The sequence below is a fragment of the Bombyx mori genome, chromosome 9 (assembly GCF_030269925.1).
Source record: "Bombyx mori chromosome 9, ASM3026992v2".
Lineage (NCBI taxonomy): Eukaryota > Metazoa > Arthropoda > Insecta > Lepidoptera > Bombycidae > Bombyx > Bombyx mori.
The window spans coordinates 7,428,340-7,450,745 of record NC_085115.1 but is presented as its reverse complement, the minus strand read 5'-3'; the positions used below and the strand labels follow the sequence as shown (position 1 = coordinate 7,450,745).

At 32.3% G+C, this 22,406-nt stretch overlaps 1 protein-coding gene across 4 annotated transcripts in view; it reads left to right on the top strand.

Moving 5' to 3' along the window:
- Window positions 1-21,922, top strand: part of LOC101738295 (zinc finger and BTB domain-containing protein 17) — a 57,819-nt gene extending 35,897 nt beyond the window's left edge. For 3 of the 4 annotated variants that reach the window (XM_021346601.3, XM_021346600.3, XM_012688561.4), the window contains exons 3-7: window positions 2,770-2,961; window positions 3,062-3,686; window positions 8,179-8,372; window positions 9,191-9,280; window positions 15,665-21,922. In XM_021346601.3, coding sequence (XP_021202276.3) covers window positions 2,770-2,961; window positions 3,062-3,686; window positions 8,179-8,372; window positions 9,191-9,280; window positions 15,665-16,819 — 2,256 coding nt within the window. In that variant the 3' untranslated portion in view covers window positions 16,820-21,922. Of the gene's footprint in view, window positions 1-2,769; window positions 2,962-3,061; window positions 3,687-8,178; window positions 8,373-9,190; window positions 9,281-10,367; window positions 10,798-10,966; window positions 15,515-15,664 lie in introns of those variants that run through there. The other variant, XM_021346602.3, reaches the window with a different exon arrangement.
- Window positions 21,923-22,406: the final 484 nt, after the last annotated feature.

Here is a 22,406-nt window from a genome sequence, read left to right as displayed (position 1 = left end):
TAGTTTCGCTTCAGGTGATCCTTCGCTGTTTCGCTTCGAGTAGTTCCGATTACTGACTGACTGCGTGCCATCCCTACAACGCATTTATACCTCATCCCTAGAATGATCGAGAATATTCTACACATCTCTAGTAGTAGTTTCCGCTATCTGTCAATAGATGCCGTTACTCGTACCGGCGTAACATTATGAAATGAAGTTGATTATTATGAAAAATGGCATGAAAAAAAAAGAAATAAAATGAAATGATATGGGATGAAATATAATCTTAGTAATATGGTAGTCATTTACTGAGACTTCTACAGTGGACTTTTTGGAGGATCCCGAAAAGTTACGTTCAGCGGCTTTGTTTCATTATGCCACATTTGTGCACTTTCACAGATACTAAACAGTTAATAAACTACCGCTATTACACATTTAAATGTGAAGAAACAATAAATAGACAGAATAAAACAAATCACACAACTTCACTCCTCGCGTTCCCGCCAAAGAGTCCACGCAAGTTTGATATTGCGAGTAGTTTCTGCAGCGTTAGTTCCGCATCGAAACTCGTATTAAAAAATCACTCGAATTTTCGAAGTATCCGTCTTATTTGTCTAAGATGAATAAAAAAAAAAAACTGAAATTCGATAATCGAATGTTGTACATTTTTTAAAAGAAGAACCTCATAGGTACCATTTGAAAGTTTCATTTCATTCATTAAAAAATCTCAAGCCATGAAGGTTATAATATGTCAATTTGTAGTACCTATTACAATAAAACGGCAATTTCATACTTTAATCCATCCCCTATTAATATACATACCAAAATATTACGACAATATTGTTTTAATTAATACGTGAAGCAAAAACTTGGTATCCCTTTTTACGAAAATTGCGCGGACGGAGGAGTATGAAATTTTTCACACTTATAGAGAATATAGAGAAGAAGTGCACAATGCTTTTTTTTTTTTAAAATAATGCATAAACGATACATTACATCAATAAAGAAAACATTACACACACTACATAACACTATGTATTTGACACACACACGCATGCATAGGTACTATTTATTGGCAAACTTTTGTTCTCGACGTCTGTTGTCAAATTGAGAATAGATTAAATATTGTTTGTCTTTGTTAATATTTTTATAGTGTAGTTTTGGCGAAATTTGTGATTATCGAAGTATAAAATACAATCATAATAGTGTACAAACTTACAATCTCAATTAATTATAGTCGAATTTCGACTACTGCGGGACCTCTAGTTTTTTTTATTTGTCTAACGTCAAATTGTAATGTTTACGTCTGTTTATTATTATGTTATTTTTTAATCAAGTCACAATTAGTACTCAAAGAACTACGTGTACAATAAATACCTAATACCCGCAAATTAAGCATGTGTTAGTAACATACATAAAACAAATGACAAATATATTTAATTTGAATGCTAATTTAAATCTGTGTATATCTTTATACATAAGAGAAAACTTAGACTCTGACTTTAGAATGATTGAAAATAAGGCTTTTCAGAGATACATGAAGTCATAACGAAAATTAAATGAATTAATTTTGGAATGCACTCAATTTTTATCTTGACAAAATATGACTAAATATTTTCATTTGAAGATGAAAGATAAAGTAGTTATAGTGGCCCAAAGCATAAGTTGCCTAGTCTATTTTCGTCAAGCGATGCGACTATATCGGTGTTGAAATCATACAAGCACATCCCAATATTTCTAAAGAAAATACGTACTTCACACGTGACTACAAAACTACTTCACGATGAAGTTATAATATCAGGTACTAATAACTAAGCCCACAAAATTTACGAAGTTGGTTCGTGCTAGGGTGACGTATTCTAAGCCTACATTGATAGGTCCCATTATGCTATCTATTTCTGCTGCGCAACAGTAAAGTATTTTGTTTTGAAGGGTGAAAAATCCATTATGTAATAGAACTAGTATGTACTTATGATCGGATGTCTCAAGGTGGATGGCGGCATTCATGTTGTATTATCTGGAAGTGTTTTGCTACGATTACTTTCCACTGACAAGTCCCAGCCATGTTTTGGTATTAGTAACATAGGCTCATTTTCAATGTCATGACCTTTTCTGCATTTATAAGTCATCAATCAAACTAGTCAAACGATAAGATATACATTTTACATTTTAGATAAGGATGCACCGAAAAGTTTGCATGTTTCTCAAGGTAGCTGTAGACCTTTCATTTTATCTTATCTGATACTGTAATATATTTATGCTATAAATTGGTATGAAAACTTTCCAAGGGTGTAAACTTGTTAAATGATATGATCGTTAGCTAAACTAAACTAACCTAAAAGTAAATGTAAACTATGAACATCAGAGTTAAGTTACCATGTTGCTTTTCTTTCTGTACTGTTATTTAAGTTACGTACAGTTAAAAGTTTTTATCTAGATTTCCTAGGTCTTGTCCATGTCAATTCAGAAAGTCATATAGAACTCGTTACTACATTGAAAGTCTTAGTGGACGTTTGTCAGTGGACGATACTTGGACAGTAACTACTCGCTAGCATTCTACCCATAACAAAATTTTTCAACTAGGTACTGTTAAATGACTCATAGCTCGAAGTTATGTTGTATTGGAAATTGAAACTAATTAATAAAATATAAACAAATATACAGTGCTGTGTTATGGTCAAAAGGCTATTAGTAGCTATTATATTTTATATTCCAGAACCAGGTACAGAATGTCTTTTATAATAGTATGCAATAATTTTAATGTTAACTCTAAGGTAAATAACATTCCAGGTAGTTCTATCTGCGTGTTCTTCGTACTTCCGTTCGCTGTTCGTGGATCATCCTTCACGTCACCCTATCGTGATTCTAAAAGACGTCGGCTTAGAAGAGCTACGTACTCTCGTCGACTTCATGTACAAAGGCGAGGTCAACGTCCAGTACTGTCAGCTGCCTGCACTCCTCAGAACTGCTGAAAGCCTTCAGGTAAATAAATGACTATTTTAAATATCAAAGAAGATAATTTCATCCCACCTAAGCTCTAAGGGGAATTCATTTTGCTACATATCATATTATTGTATCGCAGGTCAAAGGATTAGCTGAAATGACGACTTTAAACGCAGCCGGTATCGAAACAAGAAGTGTTTCGGAGCAAAGAGAGCAGGGCCAAAGCCAAGACGCTAGAGAAGGCCCAGAAAATCACGAACGTCTTGAAGGCAAAGAGGTTCGTGATAATGACAGACGAGATCCAAAAGATTTACGAGATAGAGATAACAAAGATCTCCGAGATAGTCATTTACGAGACTGTCGAGAATCCCGAGAGCAACGAGAACATAGGGAACAAAGGGAATCTCGCGATCTTAGGGAAATACGGGACTTACGCGAAATGCGCGAGTTAAGGGACTCTCGAGAACACAGAGATCTTAGAGAATCTAGAGATATTCGAGACCCTCGAGATCTTCGAGACGTTAGAGATTCCAGAGAGATAAGAGATGTTCGTGATCAAAGAGATACGACAGAGTCGTCACCATCACGAATATCCCCTTTATTGACTGTACGTCGATTTAGAACAGAAACTTCGACAGAGACACAATCGTTAGTGCACCCGCCGTTGCCTAAAGATGAACCACCTGACGAGCCAATGCCATCTTCATCTCCAGAGGATGATTCAGCATCTTTAAGGTCAAATGGAGCCCAGAATGAAAGTATGGGTACGTATCGTTTAACGAATATTGTTTAAATTAATCTTGAAATTTAAATAGATAATCTTAGTTTTTTTTTTTTTTTAATAAATATTTACTAACATCACGCCACGTTAACTGGTCCCGTGCTAAGTTCGTAAAGAACTTGTGTTACAAGTACCAGATAACGGAAATAAATATAATATTTTTATTAAACACATACATATATTTAATATACACCCATAACCCTGGAAAGACATATTTATCATACAAATATCTTCCCTTGGCGGGATTCGAACCCGCGACCCCCTTGTGTAGTGACCATGTCACTTACCACTACACCAGACACTACACAGACCTTACTTCAACTTTATCACTTCCCTTGAACTAAGCAATAATTTTCCAACGTATTACCGGTGAAACAGTAAAACTGAATAGTATGGAAGAAAACAGCTATTTCTAATTAAATCAAAACGGTTTCTTAGAATTATTCTATAGTCAGCCCGCGGCACGAATACAAGTTCAATATTCGTATGAAAGATTGTTGCTACGTAGTCCCAGTTACATATTTTGCGTAGCGTAAGTCTTTTTGTATAGTCCGCTCTATTTGCGATAATTTTAAAATTTTCATAACGTTCGTTTCATAACATTTCGTTTGCTAAAATGCAGAAATAAACTCTTGATCTTGGTCTATTCACAAATCACAGGCAGGATTAAAATCATCGATCACGTTCAAGCATTCCTGCTTCGGGGCAAAGATTGGCAAGACGGTAGTACCAATACATGCCTGCAGAATTATTACTCTACAACTAATATTTGATACAGTTATTAGTAGTTTAGGAATTACGGAACATAGTAGGAAAATAGGTGAGGATATTACTACCAACGACCGGGCGATAAGGAAGTAATGGCTCGAAAATGACAACATTGCTCATCTGTAATATCATACATTTATAAAGTACACAATTACTTATCCTGACTGACTGATAACTCAATACAAATATATCACGTAGATCAGTTTTAAAAAAAGACCTATGAGAGTGAATTAAGGATTGAAACTTTAAATTAAAAGTTCTCTCCCTTGCGAGTTCACGTTCTCTTGGTACCCATTCAATGATTATCGATGCCTGTAATAGAGTATTTTAGAAAACGCGGGGAAAGTCTCAATTGTTTTATAATAATTAATAAATATTCGAAAACACACGGTCACCTTGCCCCAATCTAGCATTCCTTCTTACACTATGGGAATCAGATAAATTATGTATATAGCTATAGGCGTCTAAAATATACATATATTGGACTGGTGGTAGGACCTCTTATGAGTCCGCGCGGGTGGGTACCACCACCCTGCCTAATTCTACCGTGAAGCAGTAATGCGTTTCGGATTGAAGGGGGGGGGGGGGGGGGGGTAGCCGTTGTAACTATACTTGAGACTTTAGAACTTATATCTCAAGGTGGGTGGCGCATTTACGTTATGGATGTCTATGGGCTCCAGTAACCACTTAACACCAGGTGGGCTGTGAGCTCGTCCACCCATCTAAGCAATAAAAAATAAAAAAAACACAAGTTGTTCTTTCCAGATTTTATTTAAACCTAATAGGTGTGGAGGATCACAATTATTTAAGTTTATCAGTTTGTACTATTGCTTAGTTTGTAGGCTTGGTATACTAGGTACACAATTTAACCCAGCGAGTAAATATTATTCTATCCAAAAAGCTAAAATATGATGCAGAGACTGCATGGTTAGAAATGATCCTATGGCGAACATTTCCGAGAGAAAAATCTGTTATCTATTAAATTATTTAACATGAATGTTCCTTCGATGTTTAGTGTTGTGTTCATATTTATTTCAATCGATAGGTAGGTAAGTATACCGCGTGTAGTTTGTTTTTAAATAATTCTTGTCCACCTGATGGAAGAGATCGATCTTAGCGATAACATCACCAAATGCACTTTTTTTGTACGTATTGTTAGGCACATATTGTTACTCCACAATCCTTTGCAATATTTTGGTTAGGCTTAGAACTATAACTACAACGCTAAGGCCTATACTGTACTATCTAGGCCTGTATTATCTATATATGTAGACACATAAAACTCACCTATGTAGTATCTCTACAGCTCGTCACACACACGGGTTTTTTGTGATGTTATTTAAGCGAAATGGAAAAACACTACACAGAACAAAACAGAAAACTTAAATAGGTTTTGAATTTATTTGTTAGATATTGGAAGAGAAACAACAGCGTACATTTTTTTTTTTTCCCTACCTATGCTGATAGCCTTGAGAGGCTATTTCAGCTTCACCCTAACGTTAGTAGGTGAGCTCGCGGGGCTCAACCGGAGAGTTGCTAACACTGACCCTAGCAAGAGCAGTGCTTCGCAGAATCTACCACCGGATCGGAAACGCGACCCACTGAGAAGATCCGGCGAGAAACTCAGTGGGCTGTGTCTATGGGTTAGTTCGCTCGTCGAGCCCTTCGTCGCAAGCGACGGGTTCGACGAGGACGGTGACCGGACAGCGTACAGAAAAATTATTTCGACTTATTAAGACAATTCTTTAATGTAAAAAAAGGAAAAAAAATATATATTTTTTTAGCGTTTTTATTGGATTACAAAGAAGGAACAACAAGGATATAGACTTGAAACTCAAATTGTATTAAGAAATTATTAATTTAAAGTTAGTAAATACCCAGAAAATGTCAATAAGTTTTTTAAGTATGACTTCGCTATTTCATAAATATGTGGTATGAATAGATGCTATTGAAAATTTCAGTATTATTTGGGGTAATAACAAAGTCCAAAATTTTTAATTAAGAAATTAGTACGTTAATATTCAGCTTTTCATCACAATGCAAAAAAAAAAAAAAAAAAAAAAAAAAAAAAAAAAAAAAAAAAAAAAAAAAAAAAAAAAAAAAAAAAAAAAAAAAAAAAAAAAACATGTGCGCCCCCGTTAGCAACGACGTCCCTTGCGTTCAATACCTACCATAAATTAAAGACATAATATTTGAGACCTACTCTATTTGACACTTATACAATGTGTTACCTAAGCCCATAGACATTATGCATTATGCCGTCGTATATTCATAAAGTATGTACCTACACAAAGAGCTCTGTTGTCCATTCTCTGGTTCTCTTGTCCCTTAGAGTTTACACAACACCCAGGAGAAGATATAACGCTATGCTGTTAGATTAAATATATATAGCTATAGAATATGTTTGGTCTCTAAGGCAAGAAATATCCAAATTTATAAATACCATATTAATCTAATAAGTAGTTCATCTCAGTTTCGTTTTTGTACGCTCGTAAGATCACATTCATTTATAGTTAAACTAGTAGTTCTAATTATTTTAATTAGATGACAATTTCTATTATTCAATCTTAGTCGAGAGCCGCGTTAAGGAATTTTGTTTAATATATGTATAAAACCCGAAAAAAATATTCAGCTGATTCCAAATTAAAAAAAAACCCAAAACTTAAAACGCATCTTCTCGAACACGACACCGAGACGTAAATCAATGCTTAAATTATATACATATATTGAGTAGACGCTGTATCCCTACTATACATAGTATATAGTTAATGTCTTCTCAGGCTTTTAGCAGCACGGCTTTCACAGAACACAGATAGGTAGCTATTAAAATTTACCATTACTACATGCTCATTTAAGCTTAGACTGACGTTGGCTAATATACAAACCGTGCCAGAGTCAAAAAATAAAGAAGAAGAAGCTTAGACTGTCAGTGTCAGTGTCAAGTATGAACTACTGCCATCTGTCACATTTGCATTAATAGTGCAAATTGCCAAAAATAAACAAAAAATGTCACAAGAGTGCTGTTTTAACTTCAATTAAGTTTAGAATTAATATTTTTTCTCGACATTGTGTGTTACTGTGATATTTTAAGTTAATTTGTATTATAATAAAAATATAGTCTAAGAAACTGCTAAGTTTCTTAGATCCTTAAAGAAGTAGTAAGAAGGAATTAAAGAATATATTGTAATTTGTTATTAATGTCATGGATGAAGACAATAAACAATGTACAGTTTTCACAAGAGCTTTCGGCTGTCATTGTTAACATACTTTAAAATAATTATACAATATAATAAAATATGTTCTTGGTCATTTTTAATCGAACGGAGTGACTGGATTGTATCAAATAACATAAGAATACTTTCGTATTATACAGGATGAAAGAATTTAAGATAGCGAATAAAAAAAGGACAAGTTTTACAAATAAAATGAAAAAGAAAAGTAAAACGATATATATTGAATTGCATCTTAATTTTAGATCTCTAACTCTTTAGAACATAGGTAAGACAAAAATTATGTGCTTAATTTAAGATAACAAAGCTAATTTAAACTTTACTTTGTGTAAAACTTTTTCTTCAAGTAATACTGTATAAAATTAAAACAATTTTACAACCTCTGATATATTTACTCTAAGAAACTACAGGAAAAAAACACAAAAATTTCATAAATACAAATTCAGGTCTTTAATGGAATTAATGCATTGTTTTCAGGTATTAATATGACAATAAATAGTCACAATACTGGTGTGCTGAGTACTCGCTATTCTCCAGTTGAGCGAATGAGTGTACTCAATGCTATACCCCATCCTGGACTGCCACATCCCTCTCTTCCATCACTTTCAAGCCCTAGAAGTGAGCCTATTCCGGGACCTTCTGGACTACCTCCAGTTCAACAAGCTCCTTTGGTAAGTCTATTTTTATTGGTCTAAATTTGTTGGTCATAGAAATTAATTCTGTAAGTCAGTTACAAACACAAAAAAAAATACTTCATTGATTGTGTTCTTTTATGCATTACCTTAGAAAGGTTAATGTATAAGAAATTTTAAAATCATTGAATCACCAGTTTGTATCTGCTATAGTTAAGGATGGATTGTAATAAATCTTCATAGCTATTATTGGTAGTAAACAAAAATAAAGAAACTCTTAAGGTCTTTCAGCGAATCAAGTTCTTTTTTTTTTTTTTTTCTTATTTTTTTTTTTTTTTTTTTTTTTATTGCTTAGATGGTTGGACGAGCTCACAGCCCACCTGGTGTTAAGTGGTTACTGGAGCCCATAGACGTCCACAACGTAAATGCGCCACCCACCTTGAGATACAAGTTCTAAGGTCTCAAGTATAGTTACAACGGCTGCCCCACCCTTCAAACCGAAACGCATTACTGTTTATTAATTGAACTCTTATGGTTGTGGATTATTGTTTTATTGCTTATTGGTCAGTAAGCTGCTGAGCTGGTCCACCAGCTCATACACTTTATGATTTTTATGTCACCTACTACTCAGCGTGAGACATTAGCTACGAGTCTCAATTAATTGTAAAATGGTTGTTCCACGATTCAAATCGGAGTGCAGGACTGCTTCATGGTAGAAATAGACAAATTTTTGGTCTTTTCCTGTGTGGCCTAGCTACATTATATATAGCTTATCACCAATATAAACTATATATAAATAAATACGCCATACAAATTCACAACAACTTTTATTAAATGATTATATCAAATTCTTGCAGTCCTTGAAGAAAGAATTGGTTGATTGGGATAGAAATAATGAAGACAGAGGTGGCGAAACTTCAGCAGACTACAGGCTTCAACATGAACCGGTATGTAGTAATTTATTTCTAAATAATTTATTTATTATATGTACATATCAAAAATTTTAGTAATTGGAAATGTTCTTGCCATAACTTACATATTTTTGTAATCTTAAAGAAACTTGTTCTAAACGAATAAGAAATTTTATTAAAAAAAAAAACAATTAACATACCTTAAGTAGCATCTTTTGTTAAGGTTTTAGGTCAGGTGCATACTTTATGAATTCATGTCTGTCCAGCATGCTAACAGATAGACATCCCTCTTGCTCTAAAGTTTGCTACCAATAGACAGGCATGTTGTGAAAAATACATCTGGGATCATAAATTGATTTTAAATGTGCATGCATGTATCAAAATTATTCATAAACACGTAACTAAATATTTTTAATCTTCCAAACTTAATTTCGTTAAAAATTTTTCAAATATGTGGCCTATGTTTCCAAATTAATTGCAAGTATCTTTTGGGATACATATTTCAGACAGAATAAGCAGTACTAAATAAAAATCGAAACTATGTTGAAAATCCTCATTTTCATTATCTGTGACAAGATCTCATAAGATTTTAAAACATTATGTAATTTAGCTTTGTCTACGTCAGATATCCGCTGTAGTTGTAGAGTTGAATTGAATTTTCCTGTCATATTGAAGTTGATTTTTACATGCATGCTTGTTTATACGCTACGCTGTTTAATAGATCGAGTATCTATGCCTTGCTGTCAAGAAGTTGACCTTCATTTTGTTGGCCATCATTTTTAAACCATTCATTTTGTTTGAGGTATATTTTGGGCAGTATTTTTTTTATTTTAAATTTGGCCATTCACTCGTACATGCATACCGTTACAGTACGAAACACGAGTTAGTGTGCGCGCGCGCGTTGCTAAACAACAAGGCATTACGCGTAGCCGGCTCCCGGGTCACTCCTGCACATTTCTTGGGCAAAATGAGCGTCAACTTCTTATTTAGATAGTGAAGATTGAAAAATTACCAAGACTGCATCTAAAATTAGAAACGTAGTGGTAGAGACAATGCACAGAGTTTGATCGTGCCAAAAATGGAACTGAAGAAAAAGAAGTTGATGTTCTTTTTGTGGTTGCAGGAGTACGATGGGTCCGGTAGGGGGCGTGTTGATGAAGGGGACCGGGGTTACGTTTGTATTCACTGCGGTGCGGCCTTCCCTCATCAGAGCAAACTTACCAGGCACATATTGACGACTCACACACTTGACACTCTCAAGTATCGAGATGCAATGCTGGGAAGACCCTTAGGCATACCTATGATAGGACAATATAGCGAACCCACTTATATGAACATACACCCGGAAGAAGCTCCGATAGATTTGGACATCGGCCCAGTAGAGCCTGGAAATGTGGTGCTGTGCAAATTTTGCGGGAAAAGCTTTCCAGACGTGTCGTCTTTGATAGCACATTTACCAGTACACACTGGCGATCGGCCATTTAAGTGTGAATTTTGCGGCAAAGCCTTTAAACTTAGGCACCATATGAAGGATCACTGTAGAGTCCATACAGGTAAGCTTAACTAACTAAAATATTATTTTTACATTAATATTTATAACTAATAAATAACCTCACACTTAATACGCGACTAAGCCAATTTGGCTCCATTCCCAAATACATAAACACTTGTATGAGTAATACATTTAACAAGAATATTTTCAGATTAATATTTATATTTCAGGAGAACGACCATTTCGTTGTGGATTATGTGGAAAAACATTTTCACGTTCAACCATACTGAAGGCACATGAAAAGACACATTATCCTAAATACGCACGTAAATTTTTATCACCCAGCCCCGTAGATACGGAAGAGGAGAGTCCACATCAATGAGCACGCGACCGAAATAGTGCACAATTAGCCTTCGATCACATTTTAGTCAATAAAACGTTCATCAATTGAGAATGGTGGGCGAAGTTTTATAGTCGAGTGAACAAACAGAGGACAATGTGTTTTAATTAGTTAAGAATAAAAATGAACGCCGCAACTGTGATCTGAATGATATGAATAATATTTGATATTTCACTAGTAGATAAATAGCGCAAGTTGTTAATTTTTAGGTATATTTTTTAAATCACTGTTTCAGTTCGATTATTTTATCGATAATATGTTTTCAATTATATAGGTGCTGTCTTTGTTTATGCTTGTGAGGAATCATTTATGGTGAGGTCATTAGACGGCATAGCCAAAGCTAGTTAGAGAAGTGAAACTTCGTTAATTTTTATATTGGGAAAGGAATAAATCGCCCATTTTTGTCATGTTTTTTCAGTTGTTCTGTTTACTTTTTAAAATAATTTGCTATTTCAAATTAAAAATAAAATAAAAAAATATTAATACGAATGGACCCGAAAATATCAAATTAATTTGAAATTATGACCATTAGAGTAACGAGACTTTTTTTAGATTTCGTTCTTTGTAAAATAAGGAAGGATTGTTTTAAACGTGATTCGACAACTTTATAAAAAAAAATGGCATACATACATATATACGTGCACTTCGTAGTATGCAATTATAAAAATATAGGGATTTGAGGTTTTTTATTTATAATTTTATGTCTAATGAAAGTACTGACGCACGCTCCCCTGACGTAACTCAAAAGCAATATTACGACATATAATAAAATATGTAAATAAAATATAGTTTGATAATATTGAATTTTTAGAAAATTAATTAGAGTAAAATAAATGCTTCAGTAGCTCTATATTTGGTAAATATGGGGAGATTTCTGGATGTGATCATGGGAATCAAAGCTTTAAACCCTTCATTTCTGTCCGTTTGTTACGTCTCGGCCCTCCTATACGAACATAAAAACTATAACACATAAATAAAAAATAATTATTGTGACACAATTAATCTATCGGGAGAGGCGTAGCATTATAAAGCATACATATATATATATATATTGAATTTTTCCATATACTATTTTCATACTACAAATCCACATTTTATTGTTAATAGAGAATAATAAAAACAGTGCCTATTTTAATTTCTAATAATATTTTATGTGGGATTTTTTATTCATTTTAACTATAAGACACTGGATGTTTAAAATAATAATAATACATAAATACAGAAACTATTTAAATTTCAGATTTTATCATAATTTCAACAAAGGAATAGAATGTGCATTGTTTTTAAAATTCTCACAATAATACTGTGTTCAGTAAATTCAACAGAGTCGTATACAGGGATATTTTATGGATGTTAAAGTTATTATTTTACAGTAAATTCTTTCAATTTAAACTGCCTTCTATGAACATGATTGTTGTTAATTTAATGTTCACAAAATGTTATCGATCATATTGTCTATATAGCTACGCGAAAAACTAAAGCTTTGATTTGGTGTTGATTGAATTGTCAGTTTACCTTAGTCTCTAAGATTGAATAATAATAAAAATTTGATGTCTTCTCGGTACTCACAAGCTGATTCATTCTTATCTCATTAAAAATAATAAAATTCGTTTCGTATATTTTGATCTTTAACATATCATATTATGAAATATCATTGAAATTTAGAAGTGCTCTTACCTACGTCTTAAATTTTTTCTTACTTAATCTGTTCAATTCAAATGTAGGCGTTTTAATAAAATTTTAATAATATTTAGGAATTAAGTGATAGATCATTGAGATCTTACCAAAAGAAAGTATTATAAATTTAGGAAAAGATCTGTGATATTTAAAAAGTAATGACGCAACATCTGGGAGTGTAAAGTATCGATCTCAGATAGATTTTACTATTAGGCATTTTGAACTATTTTCGAAATCAAAAATATATGTTGGTTTTAGAAACAGACGCCGTAAACGGTTAGGTTGTCACAGCGTTACTCTTTAGATCTCACTATTTTAAGTTTAGTGATTAGGGTCTTTTGTGTATGAAGTAAAATTGTTTGGCTGTTTTTTTTTTCTTTTTCTTTGTATCAAACGCCTTACATTCCAAAATTATTCCAATTTCATTTTGAATATGTAGGTTATCAACTCCACCGATAGATACTTTTTTAGTGATAATTATTTATGGATGTCCTATTTTTTTAAATAATTCTGTCGGCCGTGAGTACCATTAGGCGTCAAAATATATCATTGAATTTGTTTATTGATTTCCGCTGGAATGTTGTGAGGGAATTAAGGGACAGAAATAATAAAATAAAAACTCTGTTTAATAGTTAATTATTTATGTAACGCGATTATTCCATCATCGTTTAAAAGTATGGAATACATTAAAACTGGGCGTAATGTAAACCTCAAACATTAGTTTTTATTTGTGCATAAAATTGTAATTTTCAATATCACCGTAAGTTTGATAATTTATCATTTTACCTTATTATAACTTTTATCCTATAATTGATTAATCGGTTCATGGGGATTTCAAACAGCAGCAGCAGTCTTATTAAAATATTTAAATGCAACTGACAACATTCCACGAATTTGGTATTGAAATTCACCGTAATATTGATGAATTGGAGATTACATTTCCATGTCCTAGGAACAGCGTGAAGTAACTTTGAATACCTACCAGAGCTATTGTTTTATTATAAGAAAGAAATAATGTTTGTATGCTTATAGTATATATATATAAAGGAAAAAGTAAACACAAAGAAATTTAAATACGTCGGTCTATAGTGTAAAATCACGCAAAATGAAACTGCAAGTTAGGTGATAGATTCGTAGAAGCGTTAATTCCCGGAGCTAGTATTTGAATTTGAGGAAAAACGGAAAAAAAAGTAAAAAAAAAAATGTTTCTATTTGAAAAGCTGCACTGTCTTTAAGTTTTCTTTACCGAACATTACCAAACGTTAAGCAATACAGATACTTTATTAATGTTCCTCTTCTTGTTTTAAGAAAGATAAAGTATTTACAATAACCATTAGCAATAAATAAATTTTATAGTGAAGCGAATTAACATTTTTATAAAGTTTAATTAAAAGTAGTTTTTTATAATAGTACAGAATGTTGATTGTAATGCTATTTTATTTTCCGATTTTCTCAGAGATACTATTTATTGATGATAATGATATTGATATAGGATAATATACATATAGTTCTTAGGTAGAGCGCATTATTAGTGCCGGTGTACAACATATCCCTAAGTGCAGTTATTCAAATTTTAACATCAACAGGCTGTTCACGTCCCTGCAGATTACACAAGCAGTTAGAATAAAATATATGTAGACACATAGATTAATAATTATTAATTATCTAAGTTTCGATTTTGAGTAAGTATTTTTTTTAGAAATACATACTAAACATCGCAACATGGAACACTAGCACGAAATATTTCATGTTTGAAATAGTTTAAATACGTAGATTCATTTTTATATATATAAAATTGTGACCACGGTTTTATATTTAGAGTGCCTCTTGCCTATATAAGACTTACGTAAAGGCTGCAATTCACGGAATATAGAGTACATAGTGGATAGATAGGTGGTCCCGTATTTTATGGTTAAAATTGTAAGTTTGGTTATGGTATGTGATTGGCGTAATTTATTCTATTCAAATTTAATTATCAAGAATATATTATATCATCCATACGTCGTATTTGAAGAATTTCTAAATGAGATTAATTTAACCGTCAATTATGAACCTATATTTTTTTTCCGAATATCGACTTCCCATTCGTCGTTTATCATTAAAGTTGTTTTAAGTGGCATAACTAAATATAGAACTTAAATTGCAATTTTTTCTAAGTTCCTGTAGGTATATTAATTACTTTAAAATGGTACAATTTGTTTTATATTAATAAGTTATTTAGGTTAAACTTTTCGTGACGGATTTTGTACTGGTATATAGTACGCAATGGAGTTTGAGTAGATCTCAAACATTGTGTTTCTGTGGCTTCGTAAATAAAAATACAAGCTCAGTATACATTGTGCTCGTACAAAATACTTTTAGCACAAGTGCAAATAATGTAGGTCCACTTTTATTTATGGAGCTCTTCGTAACTTGAAAATGATTATTAATTCCCATAAGCTGTTTTATTTAACATTCATTGTTGATATTTTAGTGTAATGTAATATGTTTGCCTTAAGGTAATTAGTAGATCATCAAATAACAGTGAGTGTTTTTTTGTTAAATGTCATGAGAGAAATGAGATTTAGACGGTGTATAGTCAATTGTACAACATTCATGAAACCCTTTTGCTGTTGATCATTGTAACTTTTGAAACAAATATAAGCATATCATAGCTGTAATAATACAATTTTGACAAATAAAAGCTCTACAATCATTACAATATCGTTATTTTACTATATTTTATATTTAGTTTTCATTTCCTTGATTACAAAGGTATGTATGTTATAGTTTCGTTCTAAATTTTATTTTCATTTAAAATTAATTCAAGTGTTGATACACACAATAATAAAATATTATTTGTTGTTTAAAGGTTTGCCTGGATATGTCGTGTCCGCCTGGTATCCCGAGCCCGTTATCGGCACGCAGTTCTACAGTTCTGCCGCTATGGTCACCGCTGTTTGCGCTCCAAGCATGTCGCCTGCGTCGGTACTTGTCTGACGACTGCATGGGCTACCCCACAACTAGACACTTGATACCATCAGAGCGCCGTAGATGTGGTGTTTGTCTCGCATCATTCCCCTCAGCGTGGTTGCTTGAGAGGCACGCGGCTCTACAGCATGCTTCCCAATCTGCCTGCGACGACAAACCATTCGTGTGCGAACAGTGCGGTCAAAGCTATAGATATCGATCGGCTTACGTCAAGCATCGAGAACAAAACCATCGAGCCAGGCTGCCTGCTGATAAACTTTTTACTTGCGACGTTTGCGGCATGCAATTCAGATATTTAAAATCGTTCAAAAAACATCGTTTGAACCACACGTTAGAGAGACTTCACACCAAAAACACCGATGTCCCTGAAGGAGACGTTTCCAGTACAAACGAAGCTTTGATTGGTAAATGTGGCGAGATGGACCTTTCTATGAAAAAGAAAAATAGAGTCGATGAGATCCGGTCTCCTACCATTGACGTCTTACGAGAAGCTGAACAAGATAGTACCGTCGACTCGAACGATCCTGCCGATTCAATTGTAACAGTAGACGATTCGACTGAATGTCGCAACTCCAGTGCTGAGAGCGAAAGTAGGCGCGATGAGGACACAACTTCGGAGAGCAGAAGACGCATACCCGTTTCCTTTGCCAGCGTCAGTTCGATGGCTGATAGTTCAGAAAATGAGTCACGTACTGACAGCAAAAACGAGAGTTCAAGCTCTCATTCTGCCATCCTCGGGTTTATGCAGAACGATGAAAGACAGAGAGATAGGGAGAGGAGATTCGCTTGTCCATTCTGTGGTAAGTGCGTGCGCTCTAAGGAGAATTTAAAGTTACACGTAAGAAAACACACTGGAGAGCGTCCGTTCGTTTGTCTATTTTGTGGCAGAGCTTTTGGGGGTAAGAGCGATCTAACCCGTCATCTCAGAATCCATACAGGCGAGCGTCCGTATCATTGTGAGGCATGTGGTAAGTGTTTCGCTCGCGCCGATTATCTGTCAAAGCATCTAACTACACACGTACATAACACTCGATGAGCAGACACATCGCCGTCCTGTTTCAATTCTTCACATACCTCTATATTAAACCAACGGTAATAATTGGGAATATTTTTTTACAGTTTTTAAACTTTACAAGTCATGATAATCAATATATTGACTGTTTTAATTAAAAATTTACAAAATATTCGTTTTTGAAGTTGTTTTACGCATATTGTTATTTAAATGAATTATCAATAACGTGATCCACATACAAAGCCTAATTGTCGATAATGTCAACATTTATATTTTTATTATTTAAGTACTCTTTGTAATTACAATAAGAGACTTCATGGCAAATTAATATAGTTCGAATTCCACCCACGAAATGCAAGCTAACGTATCCACATAAAGTTGAGGGCATACGTACGTACATGTTAGCTACGTAGCATAAATAAATATAATAAAAGAGTTTTAAGTTATTTTTTAAAAGACACCATTAGGAGCAATATATTAATATTTTCTACGTTTTGAATATAGGATACCAGTCTCTCATCATGTGTTACATTTTTATACTACCAAAAATATCTCGTTTCGTTTAAAGATGAGGGACCAAAAAACCGAAAGCAATAGTGGAGTGGTAATTATATTTTGTTAAAAACGCTACGTTTTAAGGGGATGCTGGTTTTCATTATATTTTCATTTTGCCATATTTTTATATGTGTACGTATTTAAGATTAATAAAACTCATTCCAATGAAAATTGATAGTGGTGACGATAGATAATAGACGAATGAGATAAACTGTGATTTGTACGATAAGATCAGTCAAACGAGTTTTAGAACATCGAAAAAAGTTTTTAGTAATTTTAAAATAATTTTACCTAAACTAAGATATATACATATTTATATATATACGTATAAATTATTGATTATAGTTTTAAGTAATCTCTCTGTGCCAAAATAATTACCTCGTATAGTAAACATTGATGTAGATAAATTGACTATCTATACAATACATTATAACGGTTTGTTTTCATCTTGTTTTTGATTAAGAAGTGAAATACATTGGCAGATTTTTGTAGAATATCGGTGTAACGTAATATTCTTTAAGATACTTTTCACTATCGTTAAAACCTTAAATAATAACATTAATCTATTTTCCATACAACGAAATCATAAAACAAGAAATGTCCTGCGAAAACGAGGCAAATTCTATAAATGACGTTACCAAAACATTGTTATTTCGGTCTTAAAAAATACAAGCTCGCAATTCAATGTATATGTATTATTAAAATATTAAAAGGTTTTGTTATCATACTAATACTAACTGCAGATCTTGTGATATTATTTCTATAAGAGATATTATACTACACATAGAAAAATAGTACATATATTTTTTTTAAATATCCAAGTTTTATACAAGTCATATTTTTATTTTTAAATCGTCTTACAGTCAATTAAATAGGTTAAGTAAATAAAAATAAGATTTTTGAAATTAAATGGATTGCGAGCTGTATTTCTCGTAAGTGTATAATAATTTTATGTGTTCACAGAACATTACCATTGTCTATTTAAAGTAAGTAGCCAATACAACGAAACAACGCCAAACAGGTACAGTAAAGATAAATCGAAAACTTTGTTAGATTATTAGTTCTGTGTATTTTGTTAGTACGTATTTTTGTAAAGGGCGGAAATGTTTTTTTTACACATTTTATTTTTATTCATTCTTTGTTAAAATTAAGGATAATTTTGTAATATTTTACATAAAAACTGCCAGAGGGATAATTATAAGCTAGTGAAGTAATTGAAAATTACTACTACTGTAAACAAAAATAGTACTCTCTGACTATTTGCATATGGAAATATTCAAGTTTATGTACGTTGGAGTGAAAACTGGTAATTAGTAACAATTGTTCAATAAAACTCAACATGCTGCAGTTATTGTTTCCAAATTAATCAACTATTACACAAAATTTATACAAAACTTTCAAGCAGTTTTCTTATTAATCAATACACCAGATATTTTGATTCTGTTTATTCATTATCTGGCGTATGATGATCTTTTTTGTAAAGCTCATGAAATCAGCAGCTGATGATTCGCTGGAACACTTATTACAGATTAAGGGTAAATTAGTAATGAAAACCGTGTTTAGATAAATGGATTTTATAAATAAATAACTATTAGGACATTACAATGAGAAGTTCATTGTGTGTACATTGTAGATATTTTGCCATTACGTCAAATTAAAAAATATATAGAAATATTCAAAATTGGTGTTGATTGTTTTATAATTTTAATACATTATTGGCTGTAGTTACTTGATGTTGTGGTGTAATTTAGTGTCTTATAGTAAATAAGGTTGTAAATCACTCAAAGTTTATTACCGCGTGAACATTGAACCTAAGAAAACGTCGAAACGAAATTTTTAGAGGAAGCTGTAAACTTTGAGTGGTTTTATTTATATTGAATTCTCGTAGTGTTTTAATATTGGTGTGGTAATGTTTATATCTGTTCATGTCGCATACATTTGAACTCTTATAGGAAAATTAATTTTTAAATTAAAAACTTATTGAGTTTATTGACCACGACGCGACGACTGTGCGAGTACGCATTAGCCGAAACCGATCGATTGTGATAAATTATTAGTTACGTTGAATTTCTGAGACTAAAAAATAGAAATTCGTAAATGGTTACCATTTCGCCTTCTACAGTTTTGTTATTGAGACGTGGACACTATTTACATTCTATATTGTTTTATTCAGATTTTTTGTTTACTGTCGACTGTTAATTAACGGGCATTATTAATTGTACACTTAATTTACGTATTTTATGCTTTGGAGGACTTCTAGGAAAACATAAATCATTCGGACAAGATTATATCGATTTGAAATAATAAGTTAAAAAAACGCAAACAAATAATATTTATTCAAAACTTATATATGAGTATTGTATCCGTCCAGATCGTTAATTTTGTTTTTGATTGGCAGAGATCGTATTTTGACTTTCATACGACATTATTTTAGACTCTTACTTATTAATATGATATTAAGTACAATTCATAGCAGTCATTTTTTTAGCCACTATTTTAATCAATATCTACGATAGTCAAAGTCACTTGGTATTAAAATGGAAAAATATTTAAAGAGCGATAATTTAATGGTGTGGTGGTTTTTAAATGTTCGAATAATGTATCGGAATGAAGAGGTCTGTAATATTTTAAATATGCTATCCAAAGAACGTAGATAGTAAGTGAACTGAACACTAGGCGTGTGAAAGTTTATGAATAGAAACGTTTTGCTTTGGTTAGATATTGAATGTGATATTATTCTAAGTGAACCACCTCAATCAACCTCAATGCTGAAGTCTCTCCAAAACAGATTTAACGAAGAATGAATCCAGACTGATTTTCGGGTAGAAATAAAGTAGGCCAGAAATATTACAGTCAAATAATGTTAAAGTATAAGTATTGATTTTATAATGTTTAAAGAAAGCCAAAACGCAGTCGCAATAGTTAACTACATAAAACAATAAGAGAATTATTTATTTAATTTTAAATGTATATTATACAAAACTTAAATGTTATCTGTGTGAATTTTAAATTATTTTTCAGATGTATTCATTTTTATACATCTCCATATACAACAATGAATAGAGGTAAGTGTAGACGTAGATGGGTCTATTAACCGCGTGGTGCTACAATGTGTAATGATATGTGATAGAAACTGTTCTTCAGAGACATTTTATTTATTGAAGCTTCCATAGGTTATTAATATAGATAGTCACATACATTTTAACATACCAATATCAGCAATAATTTTGGCGTAGATGATTATATGGGGTTTTATTTAATACAGTATTTTTATTTCATATTGTTGGTCGAATGTGTCTCAGGAACCAAAGCTATCAAATGTTTAATGTAAGAAGCCGTACGCATACTATGTCTATTATACTGTAATCGTTTCGCGAAACATCGTGTTATTTGTTACTGCTTGAATCAACTTGACCGCGAACGTAATAATATGTAACACAGTGCACATTAAAAGGACAGTTTCCAATAAGAGTTTATGATAATATACACAGACGTCCGAACTTCTAAGGCCAAACAGATATATGTTTTATGTTAAATTATGAATGTTAATATTAATAGCTAGTGAAATTCAAAAGCGTCTATTCGGTTTGTCAAAGGTATTGAATATTAAGTGTGTTATTGTAATTTGTTTTAGGTCCTTATTATTTTATGGGTAAAAGGTAAAGAAAATTTTAATCATTAAAGTTTGAAATCAGTCGATACGTAATATTTTTCCTTTAATTCGTTTCATTATTTTTATTGAAATAAAATTAGTATTAGTGGTTTTTTTTTTAATTATCATTATCACTAAAGTGTATTTTGTCTCTAAATGAAATAGTTCACCGTTGGCAATAATGAAATATTCTATGTTACACAAATGACGTATGGTTTCGGTTTTAGTCTGAAATACCTACTAGTTCATAGTACATAACTGTTACATAATATATATTTTTTACATGTATATTTCAGATAATTATTATTGTTACAAATTGTCCTGTTTTATATTTTAATACAATTAACTATTAAGTATATTTTGATTGTCAGGTTATTATTTTACAATACTACGTATTTTTTATCGAGCAGTCCATTAATCATATATCTTGTCCATTGTCCAACTAACCTAGGTATAGTTCCATATTTTGGATGTGTATTATACCACGATCTAAATTTAATGCTATTGTGTATATTATTTCATTTAATGTCGATGTGCAAAATTATAGTAAATGTCTTGGATCTCTAAATTAAGAAAAAATTAAAAAAGACAAAAAATACTTTTTAAAATTTCTATATGTGCAATAAATATGTATGTTGTAGTGTTACCATTAGGCGTAAAAAAATTCACTGTTTGTATAGTTACTGATGGTGTCTATGAACAATATGTATATTTTATTGTTCATTTTAGTGTTGTTATTGGAATGATCTCAAGGTGCCATAGTAACTATATAAATATGAACTCTAATAATATTTGGCACTTAAAAAAAAACGGCACATTTTCCTGTCATAATTGAAAAAATGATTTGTAAACGTGTTGAAATGGATTTGTTGGTAATTGATTTCGCAATGAAATAATTATATTTGTTTCATTAATTATAATTCTTTTATTTTATAAACAACTTACTCCATGAATCCGATGTCCTTAAACAAAGATATCCTAAGTTTTAGTAGATACAATAACAAAAGTGCTCAACAATAATATAAAAAATCGTAAGGCAATCGTAATCTTCTACACATACTCATCTCTGTTAATTATTATTCTTATGCTCCTGTCACAGACCCGCTGCTAGAAGTTTATTGAAGAAATAGGAAATTTCTTATCATGACATTTAGCTTGAAGAGATTACCGTAATATACATAGGCGACTTACTTCGATAAGGCTATGCGTCATGATAATCGCCTTATCGTTGCCGCCGCTGACTACTCCCCGACTTCTGATCACGCAGGAGCCAGTCACGGTCGACGCCCTAGACAAGTCCTTACGGATCCATCAGATCCAATAACCTTTGCATTAGACGCCTTCAGCTCTAACACTAGGAGCAGGCATAGGGACCCCAGTAACCGTACTCGTCGAACTCGACAA